General features: G+C 43.0%; 1 protein-coding gene across 11 annotated transcripts in view; it reads right to left on the reverse strand.

Moving 5' to 3' along the window:
- TARBP1 (tRNA guanosine 2 -O-methyltransferase TARBP1) overlaps window positions 1–16,446 on the reverse strand; it is a 101,251-nt gene extending 84,805 nt beyond the window's left edge. For 6 of the 11 annotated variants that reach the window (XM_073338123.1, XM_073338122.1, XM_073338120.1 and 3 more), the window contains exons 1-6: window positions 15,530–16,442; window positions 13,825–13,922; window positions 11,124–11,190; window positions 5,468–5,616; window positions 3,431–3,483; window positions 94–191 (exon numbers count right to left, since the gene is read on the reverse strand). In XM_073338123.1, coding sequence (XP_073194224.1) covers window positions 94–191; window positions 3,431–3,483; window positions 5,468–5,616; window positions 11,124–11,190; window positions 13,825–13,922; window positions 15,530–16,427 — 1,363 coding nt within the window. In that variant the 5' untranslated portion in view covers window positions 16,428–16,442. Of the gene's footprint in view, window positions 1–93; window positions 192–3,430; window positions 3,484–5,467; window positions 5,617–11,123; window positions 11,191–13,824; window positions 13,923–15,529 lie in introns of all 11 variants that reach the window. The other 5 variants (XR_012158155.1, XR_012158154.1, XM_073338125.1 and 2 more) reach the window with 2 other exon arrangements.
- Between the last annotated feature and the right edge of the window lie 265 nt (window positions 16,447–16,711).

Raw genomic sequence — 16,711 nt, forward strand, 5'->3', positions numbered from 1 at the left:
ACACACTCGTAAACATTTACATTAGATACTGGAAATGGATCCATTACCCTTACTTCCCTTATCTTTCGAAAGAAAAAAATAATTAAAACATACTTTTTTCTTCTTCTGGAAGGAGTGTGAGGTAAGTAGACAAAAACTTCTGTAACTTCATCCCTAAAGGAGGACAAGCTCCTATCAACTGGCCTGGTGACCTGTTTTTAATCAAACATAAAATTAACTTTATGCACATTAACTGCACTTTATAAAGAGGGATCTCAAAGCCCCTTATAAAACAAATTAATCAAAAACATTACCTAATTGTCTAACTCATTAGAATACAAACAGCCAATCAAAGTAAAGTGTTTCAATATGAAGAATTGGGGGAGAGGGGGATTTTTTTTTTTTAAGTACTTCTGATACTTTTAAAGGGTATTGAAAATGTAAATATTGAAACTGAAATACAGCAATTGCCATGATGAATCAGAACTGTGGTCCATCTAGTCCAGTCTCCTATCTCTGACAGCATCAGATGATTCCCAGACAGATACAAGAAACCCTGCAGTACCAGATGTGGGATAATGTAATCCCAATGCAGGTTTCATCTTAATCCCTAAAAGTTCAGGTTTAAGACCTGAAACATGAGGTTTTATATCCTTTCCAAAATGTATCAGCATTAACTATTTATGACTCTGGATATTCTTGGTATCCATATAAATGTCCAATCTCTGTCTATTTCTCTAACTTTTTAAAACACACCTATATCCACTCATCCAGTGCTCTGAGTGCCGATCCCACATGTTAAAAATTACAAGAAAAATATAGGTTTCAGAGTAACAGCCGTGTTAGTCTGTATTTGCAAAAAGAAAAGGAGTACTTGTGGCACCTTAGAGACTAACAAATTTATTTGAGCATAAGCTTTTGTGAGCTACAGCTCACTTCATCGGATGCGTACTGTGTGATACATGGTCTGTGTGTATAAAAACATCTTCTGTATTTTCCACAGTATGCATCTGTGGAAGTGAGCTGTAGCTCACAAAAGCTTATGCTCAAACAAATTGGTTAGTCTCTAAGGTGCCACAAGTCCTCCTTTTCTTTTTACGAAAAATATACACTGCTGTTGCAGCCATGTTGGTCCCAGGATATTAAAGAGACAAGGTGGGTGAAGTAATCTCTTTTTATTGGACCAACTTCTGTTGGTGAGAGAGACCATAAAAGGTATTACCTCGTCCACCTCGTCTCTCTCAGAAAAATACAGACAAAAAAGACTGCCCATAATATTTCCACCTCAACTCCTTCCCTGAACAGCCTTGACAAAGAGGGGAACAAGATGGGCTTTGTAGAGTGCTCAGAAGGCAAACAAATCCAACCTCTGGCAGACCAAGGAGAGGTGGAGCAATCTCCAAAACTGAGGATCTTTCATATAGAATGCACGGACAGCAGTTCCCTCTTATTTATATCGAGGGAGATCCAGATAGAATACCTCTGTTGATCTCAGTTACGACAGAATATCGTAAGAAGAGAGGCAAGCTCTCGGGTAATCAGGTTCCAAACCATTTACACTTTATGGGTTAAAAACAGCACCTTGAATTCTACACAGAAACATACCGAAAGTCAGCGGAGATCATGGAGATAAAGTGCTCCCAACATGCAACTCCACTTAATAAGCAGGCTACAGCATTTTGCACTACCTTCATCTTCTGAATATCCCAATACAGCTCCATGTATGACATTATAGCAATCTAATCTTGAAGTGACAAAGGCATAGATTTTTGTGGCAAGGGCCGTAGCAGAGAGAAAAGGTCACACTCTTCTTGCCAGGTGCAGAAAAACACTGTTGGTTTCAGCCCCAACCTGGGCATCCAGGAGCAGTTGGATCCAATGCTACCCCGAAACTGCACGTGTTTTACAAATGGTGGTTACATGTCCTTTATGAAGGGCACAGATGTAAGTTCTACCAACTCTTCCAGCTGCTCTCCCCAACCCACCAACACTATCTCAGGGCTGGTCTGCACTACAGAGTTAGGGTGGCTTAACTACATCGCTCAGGGCTGTGAAAAATTTCATCCCCTGTGCTACGTAATTAAGCTGTAATTAAGTCCCAGTGTACACACAGCGAGGCCAACTAGTGTAGACATCCTAGGTCTATTCCGGTTTGAGTTTGAACAGTAGGTCAACTAATACTTATCCAAACTCCAGGTTCACCGAGGGCGTTCAAAAATTAATTCTGCTGTTCTGGCTGGGTCGGATGTGATAGAAACCTAGAGCTGGATGTCATCAGCATACCAAGTGCACTACAACCCATGTCTCCTCACTACCCATTCTAGCAGACTCCAATACACATTGAACAAAAGAGGTCACCATAGATTCTTGGCCTCCAAGATACCCTGTAACAAAGCGTTTCAAAGTCTAATTACATAGAAATGTTATCAGTTTTGAATTTGCCACCTTTTGACTTCATTGACTGCTCCCTTGTTCTTGTGCTGTGAGACACAGAGAACAGAAGCTTCCTATCTTCACTATATTATTTTATATACTTTTATCATATCTACACTTATATTTCTCCTTTCTAAGATAAACAACCCCAATCTTTTCAATCTCTCTTCACATTAGAATTTTTCAATGCCCTTTTTATCACCCTCTCTGAACCCTCTACTTTTGCTGCATCCTTTCCGAGATAGGGTGGCCAGAACTACACACTTATTCCCAATGAGGATGTACCAATACCATTTATATAAGGGTATTATTATGTTTTTCAGATTATTCCTCATTTGTTCCTTATGCATTCTAACACTGTTTGCTTTTTAGACCACAGCTACACACCATGCCAAAGCCTTCACCGAGCTGTCCACAGTGATGCCAATTTTTTTTTTTTAAGTTGATACAGTTCGTTTTAGAACCCTATGAGATGTATAGTTAATTATTTTTTTCTCCTTGGGTGTGTATCACTTTGCATTTATGAACACTGAATTTCACTTGACATGTTGCCCATTCATCTAGATTGGTCCATTCCTTCTGAATTTCCTCCAGGCCTTCTTTAGATTCGATTAAGCTAAATAACTTTGTGTCTTCTGTAAATTTTGCTACCCAACTGCTCGTTCATCCCCCTTTCCAGACCATTAATAAATACAGTAAACGATATCAGACTTAATAAAGAACCTTGAGGCATCCTACTATGAAACTTCTGCAAGGATGAAAACTGAACATTTATTCCTATGCTTTGTTCCCTTCTCTTAGCCAGTTTTTGATCCATAAAATTTTTTTGCCTCTCACCCATGACAAAGTAAGTTTCTTGAGAAGCTTCTTGTCCAAGACCTTTTGAAAGTATAAAAAATTACGTCAACTGGTTCCCCTTGCTTGACTGACAAGTTTAAAGTGATATCAACCAATATCTTATGTCAAATGTAATGGCCCATTGTTCAATACTTACTAAACTAAATAACCAATGGTTTACCTGCCATAGAGAGAACTTTCTGAAAGTGCATCCATTAACGGTCCGATAATAAACTGGAGAGAGAAAAATTAAATTTACATTAAAACCATTTTATATACATTTATACATTTTACATTTTATACACGCACGAAGTAGATTTTACTTGTGATAAACAAGATAGAGAAAGGGTTCCTACTAATGAGAGAGACTTTTATCATTACTAACCTACAGCAGCAAAGGATTAAGCAGTGAGCTTTGTACAGTCAGTCATTTTTGCTAGAACAACAACACTAATAGAGCGGTGGTTTGCCTATTTGGTACAGAAGTTGGGCTATTGAGGAGAGGAAGTAAACTGATTCAAGGAACAAGAAAGGCATTAATATTAGTTGCACATGGAAGTTGAAAGGAGGAAGACAGTGAGTCTTCACTGATCACTAGTAAAAACAGTCAACTTTAAAAAACAAACAAACAAACAAGAACACACACAACTGTTCCTCACTACTGCATAAGTAGGGCCCTACCGAATTCGTGGATTGTTTTAAAAAATGCGTCATGGGCTGTGAAATCTGATCTCCGCCATGAAATCTGGCTATTGTAGGGGAGACCAGATTTCACAGAGTTGGGCGGCTGGACAGCAGCAGCTTCCGGTCATCAGCAGTGCTTTACTTCTGCGCTGCTGCTGGCGGTGGTGCTGCCTTCAGAGCAGGGCGCCCGGCTCCTAAGGCAGCAGCAAAGAAGAAGTAAGGGTGGCAATACCACAACCCCCCTACCATAGCCTTGCGACAGCCCCACGAGCCCCCTTGTGGGTTGTGACCCCTATGGTTACAATACCATGAAATTTCAGATTTAAACATCTGAAACCATTACATTTATTATTTTTAAAATCCTATGACAGTGAAATTGACCAAAATGGACCATGAATTTGGTAGGGTCCTATTCATAAGTAACCTTTAAGAGTACTATAACTGAAAAAGAAAAAAAAAATTCACTTTGTACATTTCACAACACTTTGTATATAGTCAGTTCCTCTACTACAATCCATTCCCATTTGGGTCTGTTTTGCATAAAACAAAAAGGAAGAAAACTATTTTTTACAAAACAAGAAAAAAAAAGATTAGAACCATAACATTGGCAGGAGGACTCAGAGGCATGTACTGTAATTGTAGCTACTTTTAACCTTTTTTTAAAAAAACTGACTATAAATCAAGTTGGTGTCACTTTAATGAGAGATTGACCTTAATTGTATAAATCAGAAATTTTGGCTTTTGAGGTACCTGCAAGCTGTTTCTTAGAAGTGGGGCTGGATGGTGTACAAAATAGATCATTCATACCCTGCGAGATGTAAGCTAACTACTAAATCTATGCAAATGCAATATGTTATTCCAACAGTAAAACAGAGTGTAGTTTTAACAACTACAATCTCTCTTTATCATATAGTAAGACAGACTTTTTTCATAATTTATTATAAGAGATACAGTAAAAAACTGATTATTCAACAGTCTCTAGAGATATCTGAACCTTCCCACAATAAGGGGAGATAACCATCAGGCTTCAAAGTCTGTCCTTAGAGTAGTGAAATGCTGAGCATGGACTTCAAAACCTTCTCAGTAATCTCCTTCACAACCAGATGGTTCTGCTGAACTGAGGTGCTCAACAGCTCCAGTTCTGAAAAAGCTTAGGAGCTCTATAGAACTGGAACATCAGCAACCCTCAGGGAGAAAGAGATCATATCCAACCTTCATATAAAAAGAATCCCAGTTAACTGGGATTCAACTAATTAAGGTTAGACTGTACTGGTCCCTGAAATAAGGATTTGTGGCTAAATGGCAAGGAACACTGCAATAGGCACTCTTTCTTTGACCAAGGTAATCTTAGTCCTGAGATCACTTCTAAATAATGTCATTACTATTGATGTAGCTATACTTGATACGGTTTTATAGAATCTGTCTAACTCCTCCTCATGATTTAGGTAATCAATTTAGGAAATGTTTCAGGTTAAAATATCTATTTATCCTAGAAAATAGTTGGGAGGGAGGTTGGTTAGGGGAATGCTCTTACCTCTGAAAATCCTGGTGAATTTGGAAGGCGTTTTGTTTCATAAAGCTCCAGAAATTGAGCAACGCCTTCCCTCGTCAAAGTTTTGTTTTCACTCTCAAACATCCTTTTGTAAATGCACATATGCCATGATGGGTGAAACAACCAACAACCTGGTACAAAAATGACAACTTTGACTGGTGTGTCAAAGGATAGTGACATCAGCACATAATCTGTCTAGTAGTAAATTTTAAAGAAGTGTATCAAACTAAAGCGTAAAAAATATTGAAGGTATCATGACATGATGGTTAGCCATTACAAAACACTATTTAGAAAGATGTTATACAGGTAGCTGTTTATCTGGTGTCTAAAATGTGCTTTTCTCTAAAAACACAATATAAACATTTATTAACATAGCTTGAAAAACTTACTTAATGCTTTCTAGCTTAAGGACTAAAACTAACAGCAAGAGGGAAAAATACTTGTTTCTTTTTCTCCTCCAAGCCACTCTCTCTGTAATTCAAAGCAATAAACAGCTATCTACTGTACTTACTTGTGACAAACTGACAGTCAACTATCTATTTAACAGATTACAATTTAACTTACTACTCATATTTTATTTTGGTTAGATCTTTTTTTCCTTCCTAGATTCACTCCATCATGGTGTATCTTTCCCAGTGTTGTCTATGGTATCCAGTTCCTTCCTCTCCTTTGTCTACTGCAATGTTGCCCAGACAGCCTGGCTCAGAACCTCCCTCCCCAGCATGTGAGCCAGGGAAAGAGGAACTTAAAACTGGCTTCATTGGGTCATATTCCTGGCTGCTGTTCTCCTGGCATCCTAGCTCCCGCTGCTATCTTAAGCAAAAGCTTAAGTGGAAATGGGCCTATTTGTGAGGTGGGAAAGATGAGAATTAAAGGAATTTCATGGTGATAGAATAAGTAACTTTGCTGCAGGTACTGGTCTAAATAGCTCTGACTGTCAACACTGAAATCAATGGCACCAGTAGGTCATGTCTCACTTCAGACAGTAGCAGGGAGAGTTGAGCCATAGTTCTCACTCTGATTTGGTACCACAGGACTCATGAGATGATTTGGGCGAGGAGTGACGATGACTCGAGTGCTTGAGTAGCCCTTCTTGGATCTTGATTCAAGTTTTTGTTCCTTGTGAGAAGATCCTAGCGAAGATGACATCTCTTCTCCTCATGTGATCTAGGAGTCTTTGCATCCTTGTAAGCAGATGCAGAGCTTCAGGGGCTCTTCTAGTCAGTATATACTCAGCTCTGCCAACTCCTGTATGGGCTAGATCAGGGGCTGGATGCACTGATTGTTCAATAAAAGTAGTCCCTCAAACATAACTACTGTTATTTCTGTGACCTCTTCTTGAATGATTTGCAGATGCTACATTTCTCTCTCACATGCCCCTCTCCCCAAGAATATGAGGGATCTGATGTAAGCATTGCTCACTCGTGGGCATAACAGCCCTGCAGGAAGGACAATGCTTGAAGGCCAGGGACTTCTCAATTTCAAAGCTAATGCTGGAGGGTTTGATAAAAATATCAAAGGAAGATCCCATCCAGAATGAAAGAATAATTAAAACTAGTAAGCTATCTCCTAACACTACTCTATTTACAATAATATTTACAAGACATTAAGTGATAAACATGTGAGAAAGAAAGGGGACCATGGGCACCAGACACACTGGGAGCTCCAACTCCTAGCCACAGGCAATGCAGTCAGAGCATGAATAATTCTGTGGGCAAGTTAATGACAGAAAGGTAAAGGAGGTGTCATTTGATTCATAAAAATCTATAGACTCCTCATTTCAGTGGTGTCACCCTATCTATCATGACAAGAAAGATCCGCTACTCTCCCAGCTCCAGGTCCTCCAATTGGTGGAAATTTTGCTAGTGCAATGTCATCAAAAATGGGTAGAATTGGGTATCCTTTGAAAGCCCTTTTTCCCCACAAACACAATGGTACCAAATATGACAAAATTAGAACAATTATGTAAATATATATTCAAGAAAGTGTTTAAAATCAGCTCTCTTTTATTATACTTTAGCACAAGCATATCAAAAATGCAGCCATCACAAAATTAAATTGTGGCTCTCAACTGACAGTACCAAGCTATCAGCTAACGCTCATAAAATGAGAGCTTATTCCAACATTGTCAGCCTTTAACTCGACACTACACAAGATGCCAGACTGAATCACCTGTGTACGAATCCTGCCAATCATAGCAGCTAGCCCCACTGATAGCTCAGTTCATTTAACATTCCTTATGCAGCTGGAATGCAAGAACAAATATATCTGCAGAATTGAATCAAAATGTGTCATGACACTAGAGGTGTGCCTTTAAAGGCCTGTTCAACAGGCTAACTAAAGTAGTCAAGAGTGCTAAACGAGGGAAGATATGAGCAACCAGCAGGTACAAAATCAAGATGTTGAGAACAAAATTAATCAAGAAACAAAGGGCATGCAGAGCAAAAATGCCTGAATTGCCTATGCGCTAATAGTAGGAGCCCAAGTAACTAACAGAATTGGAATTGCTCATTTATGAACATAAATTTGATTTAACTGGTGGGATGATTCAAATAACTGGAATGTTAACATCAATAGTTATAACCGATTTAGGAAGGACTGAGTAGGCAAAAGAGGAGAGAGGGAATGGCACTCTACATTAAATATGGCTTTATCTGTCTCCGAGTCACTGATAACGCAGAAGAAAATTATCTTGAATGCTTATGAATCAATAACCGCACAGATAAAGTACAAGATGAATGATCAGACACACACAGATCAAACACAATTTGTTGGGGAAAAGTCAACACACCTTTTGTAAAGGAAAATCCTGCCTCACAGATCTACAAGAATTCTTTGAGGACAGTCAACAAACATGTGGACAAAGGTGATACAATGGATATAGTGTAACTGGACTTTCAGAAAGCTTTAGACAAGGTCCCTCACTAAAGGCTCTTAAGCAAACTAAGCAGTCATGGGATAAGAGGGAAGGTCCTCTCATGGATCAGTAACTGGATAAAAGATAGGAAACAAAGGGTAGGTGTAAATGGTCAGTTTTCAGAATGGAGAGAGGTAAAATAGTGGTGTTCCCAGGGAACTGTACTGGGACCAGTCCAACTCAATATATTCATAAATGATCTGGAAAAAGGGGTAAACAGTGAGGTAGCAAAATTTGCAGACAGTACAAATTACTCAAGATAGTTAAATCCAAAGCAGACTGCAAAAAGTTACCAAGGGATCTCAGAAAGCTGGGTGACCGGGAAACAAAATGGCAGATGAAATTCAGTGTTGATATATGCAGAGTAAGGCACATTGGAAAACATAATCCCAACTATGCATAAAACGATGGGGTCTAAATTACTGTTACCACTCAAGAAAGATCTTGGAGTCACTGTGGATAGTTCTCTGAAAACATCCACTCAATGTGTATTGGTAGTCAAGGTCAAAAAGCCAACAGAATGTTAAGAACCATTAAGAAAGGGATAAATAAAAAGACAGAAAATATCAATGCCATTACAGAAATCCATGGTACTTTGAATACAGCATGCAGTTCTGGTTGCTCCATCTCAAAAAATATATAGATTAGAATTGGAAAAGGTACAAAGAAGGGCAACAAAAATGATTAAGAGTATGAAACAGCTTCCATATGAGGAGAGATTAAAAAGACTGGGACATTTCAGTTGGGAAGAGAGATAAGTAAGGGGGATGTCATAGAGATCTATAAAAACATGAATGGTGTGAAGAAAATGAATAAGGAAGCGTTATTTACTCCTTCACATAACACAAAGACCAGGCATCACCCAATGAAATTAAAAACCAGCAGGTTTAAAGCTCAGAAAAGAAAGTACTTATTCACACAACACAGTCAATCTGTGGAACTCAATCAATAAGCTGTCTCTCACTCGCAAGAAGGACAAGTTAACTGCATACTTTGCAGAGGAAATGCTACAGCAGGCAAAAAGCTGCTCGAAGAATTTTGTCATCACACGAAATAACAAAGCTGTTACCCCACACTGTTCAATGGAGTTTCTTCATTAAAAGGCTGACACTAAAATCATCTTGCATCAATGCCCTAGAGAGAGTTGCAACAAAACTCCAGATTTTTGCACAAGACTACCCAAGACTTCCACAAGATTCTCTTTTTGTGCCTTCTGCTAGGGATCAGAATCGCTGTATAATCCTCAGAAGTGTGTCCCTATCACACAAAGCATTAAAAGCCACTGCACTGTCAGGTGTCCACGCCCTTTTAGGATGTGACACTACTGGAAGGCTGGCATGAAAAACGAACTTATCTTACTGGAAAGCACCTGATTCAGCCTCCGAAGACTCTCTCCTTTCCCTGAAGGTGCTCAGAATGGCTGAGACATTCATAACACGCGTTTACCATTTGAAAACTAACCTTACAACACTTGCCAAAATACAATGGTGGATGTTTTCCATGAAACTGACAAACAAAGAAAAATATTGCCACTGATTAAGGGATGTATTTATACTTGCTATCAAGAAGGCAAATCATCAAGGAATGGAACGGCTCTGGGATGATCAAGCACATCCAAAGCAAGGCTCCCCTATCAGGCATTGATAGGTCTTGGAGAACAGACTGATCACATGAGTTATATGTGAAATACCACGCGCTCCCAAATCAATCCTTCAGCTAATCAAATGCTTGTTTGCAAAGACCAGATGCTTGCCACCTTACAAATTTATGGCCAGCAGCCTGCCCTGAATGAAGATGTATGAGCACGGCGCAAGCAATATCAGTGTGACATGTCTAGCAGTGGTAGCCAGAGACAATACTGATGACTTTGATGAATAAATGTTTCCAGTCCTACATGTCAAGGTTAACTTCCCCAGGATGACCAAAGATCAATGTCTTTTTCATGTACACAATACATACCTGTGTTGAAGTAAAATTTAAAAAGTTGCTTTTTAAACATTTTCGTGAATATATATATCTACATAATTGTTCTAGGTTTGTCTTGTTTGGTGCTTTGTATTTGTGGGAGAAAAGGCTTTTAACTGACACTCAACTCAATCCGTTTCCGACAACATTGTACTAGCAAATTTTCCAAAAACCGGAGGACCTGAAGCTGGCAGCAAATCCACCCACCACAATGCAAAGGGTGACACCACTGAAATTATGATTCTGTAGATTTTTACGAATCAAATGACACCTCCCCTGCCTTTCTACCATTAACTTGCCCATGGAATGAGGTTTTACTACATTATGCTCCCAGATACTGTAATAAGAAGGAACTGAAGTGGTGTGATTTCACCCTTTATACCCTCAACTGGAGGCACCAAGAAGCTCATGAAAACTCTCTGACTCAAGTGAACTCCACACACAGCGCTAAGAGAAACAGACACAAGTACTCAAAGAAGAATTAGGGGTTCTTGCCACGAAATTAGATTCCATCTTACTTCGGAGCACACTGGGCCCTGTCAACGTATGTTTGGTGGACAGTCTATAAATCAATATGGAAAGCAACCCTGGATAGGACACACAGCTAGCTAAAAGACAGTTGTTTCACGTGAATGGTAAGGAAAAAATATTACCATACAAATGAAAGTGTAGGTTAAAAAAACAAAACAAAAACCACACACACACATTGATACTTAACCATTACATTAAAATAATATCTGAAAACAATCACCTTACCTTTTTCCGATACTGCATATTCATACAAACTGTTTAACTTTGGTAAGACTGGCTTTATAACATGTATCTGAAATTAAAAAGCAGATTTTATGTAATTAATTTAGTTCAACACAAACCAAAAAGTTATTATAGCTATACTTATGGGTTAGAATTTGATCTCAGTCACACTAGTATAAAACTGGAATAACTTTATTTAATTTAAGTGAATCAGTACCTTTTGTAATTAATCCTAGGATCTGGTGCATGGTACTTAGGTAGTTTACAGGTTTCTTATTGAATTGCCTTCACTGTCATGCTGTTCTATCATACCAACCACTCACCCATTAGCAATTGACATTTTCATTCATGACTTAAAACAACTTGTAGATTTTCAATTCCATAAAATAGCACAATATATTTACTAAAATGTGAAATTTTAGTTAGCAAGACAAGTGTAGGAGTTATTTCTCTCAGTAAAGGCTATTTGTCGATACATTTCATTTTAGACAGTGAAGAGCAGCAAATGGTTTGACTACAGGTGATGGGTAGGACCCTATCAAATTCACAGCCATGAAAAACATATCACGGGCTATGAAACCAGACCTCCCCCATGAAATCTAGCTATTGGAGGGGTGGGAGATGGGCAGGGCTGGGAGCTCCTACCATCCACCAGGCTCCAGCTGCTAGCCCACCAGACTGGGGAGGGACGGGATTTTCTCTTCCTCTGCATGGCCACTCTCGGGGGGAGATCAGACCCACCTCTGGATACCTCCCCTTACTGCAGGAAACTCCACGGCTGCTGCTACCTCTGAAGGTTCTCAGCAGCACGGGTGAGATCAGACCCACCCCCATCTCCGGGAATCTCGTCTGGCGGCAGGAAGCTTCACAGCCCAGCTCCAAAGGCAGCACAGAAGTGAAGGTGGCAATCCCACAACTCCCCTTTATCCCCTTTGTGACCCCTCCATAACCTCTTTTTGGCTCAGGACCCCCATGGTTACAACACCATGAAATTTCAGATGTAAATATCTGAAAACCTGAACCTGACCAATTTAAAAACCCTCTGGCCGTGAAATTGATCAAAATGAACCATGAATTTGATAAGACCCTAGTGATGGGGTGTACAGATCCCACACTACGGATAAAAGGAGTAGTGAAACAGTACTGTGCCTAGAAGGCCCCACCTCTCAGCAGCTGCCAGGCATGTTCCCTATGGAGGGTCTGCTTAAACAGGAAGCTCTGGCAGTCAGCAGCGTGGGAGAGTGACGGAGAGACGGCTGCAAGAAGGCAAATAGAGAGTAGTTGCTGAAGCAGAGCAATATATAGGGGGAAGACTGGGACTGTAAGACATGGCCAGGAGACGGAGGGTCTGACCTTTCCCCCTCTTCTCCCTGACCCGAGAGAACAAGTGGACTCTGGGAGTGAGCTGGAAAGCTACCCCTGCATCTGGAGCTCTGTATTACTGAGACTGTGCAAGGAGAAGTCTGGGGCCATGATAAAACAGGGAAGGCTAATCTAGAGCAGCAACCAGAAGGAACTGAGCCACTCCTTGCCTCTCCCCCTCTTGAACCCTAAGCTGGACCTGCTGGCGAGGGAGGACCTGTGTCCCCTCCACCCCAAACACCTGAGAAATCCCAGAGGACTCAGGGCAGGAGCTGGCAAAGTGTGCCTTGGCCACAAGACTGCCCAGAAGAGTTATCCCAAGACTGAGAGACACAGTTTGGCTGCAGCCTGACCACTAGGCCTGCAGGCCACAGAGCGAAGCCCACTACAGTATGGAAAAACAAATCCTCAGAACAAGACAATACAGGTGATGAGACTGAGCTGGAAGAATGGGAAGGCTGGAAACTAGCAGATAAAATAATATGACTAGACCATGGAGTGTGGGAAGGGAAGTCTTCATGTCCCAAAATGAATGAGCAAATACTACCCCACTTTGAAATGAAATAGGGCTAAAGTCAATAGGAGTCTTTTCATTGAGTCCAATGGAAATCAGGTCCGTAGTGACTTTCATCCAAGGACCTTTTAGTGGTTTAAAGTGGTGTATTAGTCTCACAAAGAGAAAAGGAGTGCCACAAATACTCCTTTTCTCTTTGTGAGACTAATACACCACTTTAAACCACTGAAAGATCCTTGGATGAAAGTCACTATGAGCCTGATTTCCATTGGACTCAATGAAAAGACTCCTATTGACTTAGCTCACGAAAGCTTATGCTCAAATAAATTTGTTAGTCTCTAAGGTACCACAAGTACTCCTTTTCTCTTTGCAAATACAGACTAACACGGCTGCTACTCTGAAACCTATATTCGTCTCACTTTTCAGATGCGAAACTGAATGCAATAACGAAAGCTGATTTTCATCTTCAGCTAAGTGACTTACCCACAGTCTTTCAGCAAACTGAAACTTAGGTCTCCCAACTGCAATCCCCTGCTCTACCCACTAGATTGATTGTTGTCTCAAAGAAATTGAGAGTGGGTTTCTAACACCAAAAAAATTCCATCACACTAACTTATAAAAGCTACAAGTTAAACGTTTTGCATGTGAAAGCCAAAAACTCTAAGGCAAAAAGCTTATAAAGCTGTAACAGACTACTTAAACATGCTTGTTAAAGCAAGATTACTAGTTTGTGATATTTGAACAAAATGTGTGATCGACAATACTGTTCACCATGTGCACACATAATCAAAAATACTCGACATGTTAAAACAAACGAAGTACACTTACCTGATTTCCTTCCAGAGTCTCCATTATTAAAATGTAATTTTCCCAAAATTGCAAAAGTTTGTCATTCTTCTCCACAGACCACCAGAAAAGACTTGATTCTAATTGAAAATATTAAATTGTTTAAATTACAAAGATATTTCTGCTCCTATCCTTCAAGCAAAAAGTGATAAAATGTCATCTCCAGCATGAGTTATCACCTCATAAGTGATAACACAGCACTTGATCCTACAGTCTTGTCACGTACACAACTCCTACTGAAATCAACAGTTTTGCCTCGACAAGGGCTGAAAAAAAAAAATCTAACTTTGTAACCTACTGAATTTTAACAGCAATTTCCCATGTGGCTGAAGTGAAAATATATGAACATGCACATATTTTTCTGATAAACCCATTTAAGACTAGATAGAAAAATGTGACAGTGCTAATCACCTGTCAGCATTTGCTATCCTTTCCAGATCTCATCACTCGTTTTTCCAATAACAGTAACTCATATTTTGTTACCTGCTGTATAAATAGTAAACTGACATGAAAGTGACACTTCTCTGAATCTGCTTGAGAAATTGAGTGTTTTATCACTTTGTGGGGATGTTCGATTGCAGATTTTATTTTTTAATTAATATTTTGCACTCACTTAAGTAACTTGCCCACAATCACACAGGAAGGCAAAGAAAACAGAACCATGGTATACTCATGCCATGTGCTTTTAATGACAGTGCAACAATCTTTAGAGTTTCAAATATTCTGAGACATTAAATATTTGAAAGTGTAAAGAGAGAATCTTGCTCCTACCTCTTGAACACCAAGCCCTAAATTATGCCTCTCTGAGTGGGTGCGGCATAAGCAGGGCCAGCAACCCTTCCCCATGCCATTTCAAGCCAGCCCTCGATGGCCAGGCTTCCATCACTGGGGAATAGAAGGGGGAACCAGTTGGTACAATTGGCAACCCTAGCAGCCCTACAGAGCATGTTTCAAGTTGCACTCTTCCCAGTGATCCCCCAGACTTCTGAGTTAAGTCTTCCATAATAGTCCACAAGACTGACTAGTCATCATGTGAAGAGTGTGGGCATAGAAAGTATTCTGCAAAATGAACGATCGCTTGAGAGGCTACAAAGTGGGTCAAAATTTGGAATGCACTTTTGTCCACTGTCCACCTCCAGCTTTACTTAAGCCTCAGTCAGAGGTTCATTAGAAAGGTGCTTAGTTTCCTTAGCTATTTAGGGAGGGCCCAGGGCTTGTTGGTGCTGATTTTTACCAAGTCTGAAATGAGGTTGTAACATGGTGGACTCCATGAACTGTTTGTTTCCGTACTTTATGGTTAACACATGCTTCTGAGCCATGTAACTGCAGAGTTTCAACTCAGCTCATAACAAATGCCAGGGTGTAAGCAGATCCTAACATCATTTTTGTGCGTGTACCAGTTAACCAAATTTGCCTATCTTCCTACCTCCCAATGCCCAGTACAAGAGGACAGAAATACAATTATCTCCCGGACACCAACAACTCTGCAGGGTACCTATGAAACAACTATCATCTGGGTACCCAAGCACTGGCAGACCAGCCTGGCTGTGCAGATCGCCCCACAATGCGGCAAGGCACACACGGCCGCGCAGGGTGGCAGGCCGAGGCCCGGCTAAGCTGTGCGAGTCGCTGCTGTGTGGATGAGCCGCGCGGGGTTAGCTAGGGCAGTCGGGGGGGGGCTATGTACCGTCTCCACTGTCCGGGGGGCAGGTGCAGTCCGTCCGCAGCTGATCGGACACCTCCACCGCTCGCTTCAGCAGGTAGCGGGCTCGTTTCCGGCACAGCCCGTCCCCGTCGGTGAGTCCCTTCTGCATCACTCGCCAGAAGCCCCCGCAGAGCCGGGCGTCCCGAGCTGGGCCCTCCCCGCCACCATCCCCCTCCAGGCCGGGGAACAGCAGGTCCGCCAGGGCGGTCAGGGCCAGCAGGGTCCGGCTCACCCGGAGGGCGGCAGCGCCCCCCTCCGCCCCGCGCCCCGGCGGCAGCAGCAGCCCCTCCCAGACCCGCCCCAGGGCGGCGCGGTTCCTGCTCAGCGCCGGCAGCAGCCGCCCGGCCACCAGCGCTGCCGCCACCTCCTCCCCGGCGTCGCGCCCGCCCGCCCGCACCAGCGCCAGCGCCGCGTCCACCGCCCGCTCCAGCAAGGCCGGCTCCTGCAGCTCGGGGGCCACGGCCACCAGCGCCTCCACCGCCGCCTCGGCGCCCAGCCCGGCCCCCGGCGGCTCGGCCCGCAGCGCCGCCAGCGCCTCCCCGGCCAGCCGCGCCGCCAGCGGGGCCCCGCAGAGCCGGGCGCAGAGCCGCAGCGCCCCGCAGGCGGCCCTCACCAGGCGGCGCCGCTCCGGGTCGTCCGCTCCCCCGCCGCCGCGCAGCAGGGGCCAGCAGCGCCCCAGCGCCACCTCCCCGGCCGCCCGCCGCAGCGCCTCCCCCCCGGCCCCGCCGGCCTCCAGCCACTGCAGCAGGAAGCGGAGGGTCTCCACGCGCTCCGCGGAGAGCGGGGCGGGCCCATCGCCGCCGCACACCGCCCGCAGCAGCGCGCAGGGGTCCGGGCTGCGCGCGAGGCCCAGCAGCGCGTCCGCCAGCACCAGCTCCATGGGGGGGGGGGGGGAGGCTCCGCGAGGGGAAGGGGACGCGCGCGCGAGAGTTAGCCCGGCCGCGCGACCCAGCGGTCACCGCCCCCGCTGCCCCGCCCCTTTCCCCCCCAGCAGCCTGTGCGCTGCCGTGGGGCGCCCAATGGTCTCCGAAGGCGGGGACGTCTCCCCCCCCGCCCCCCCCCAGTGTGGGAAGAGCCGAGGTGGAACCCCAGCTTCACAGCCCAAGCCTGGGCCGTTCCCTTGGCTGCAGGCCATGTACCTGTTATTGCGGGGATTGCTGCCTG

This window comes from Lepidochelys kempii, chromosome 3, assembly GCF_965140265.1.
Source record: "Lepidochelys kempii isolate rLepKem1 chromosome 3, rLepKem1.hap2, whole genome shotgun sequence".
Taxonomy (NCBI): Eukaryota; Metazoa; Chordata; order Testudines; family Cheloniidae; genus Lepidochelys; species Lepidochelys kempii.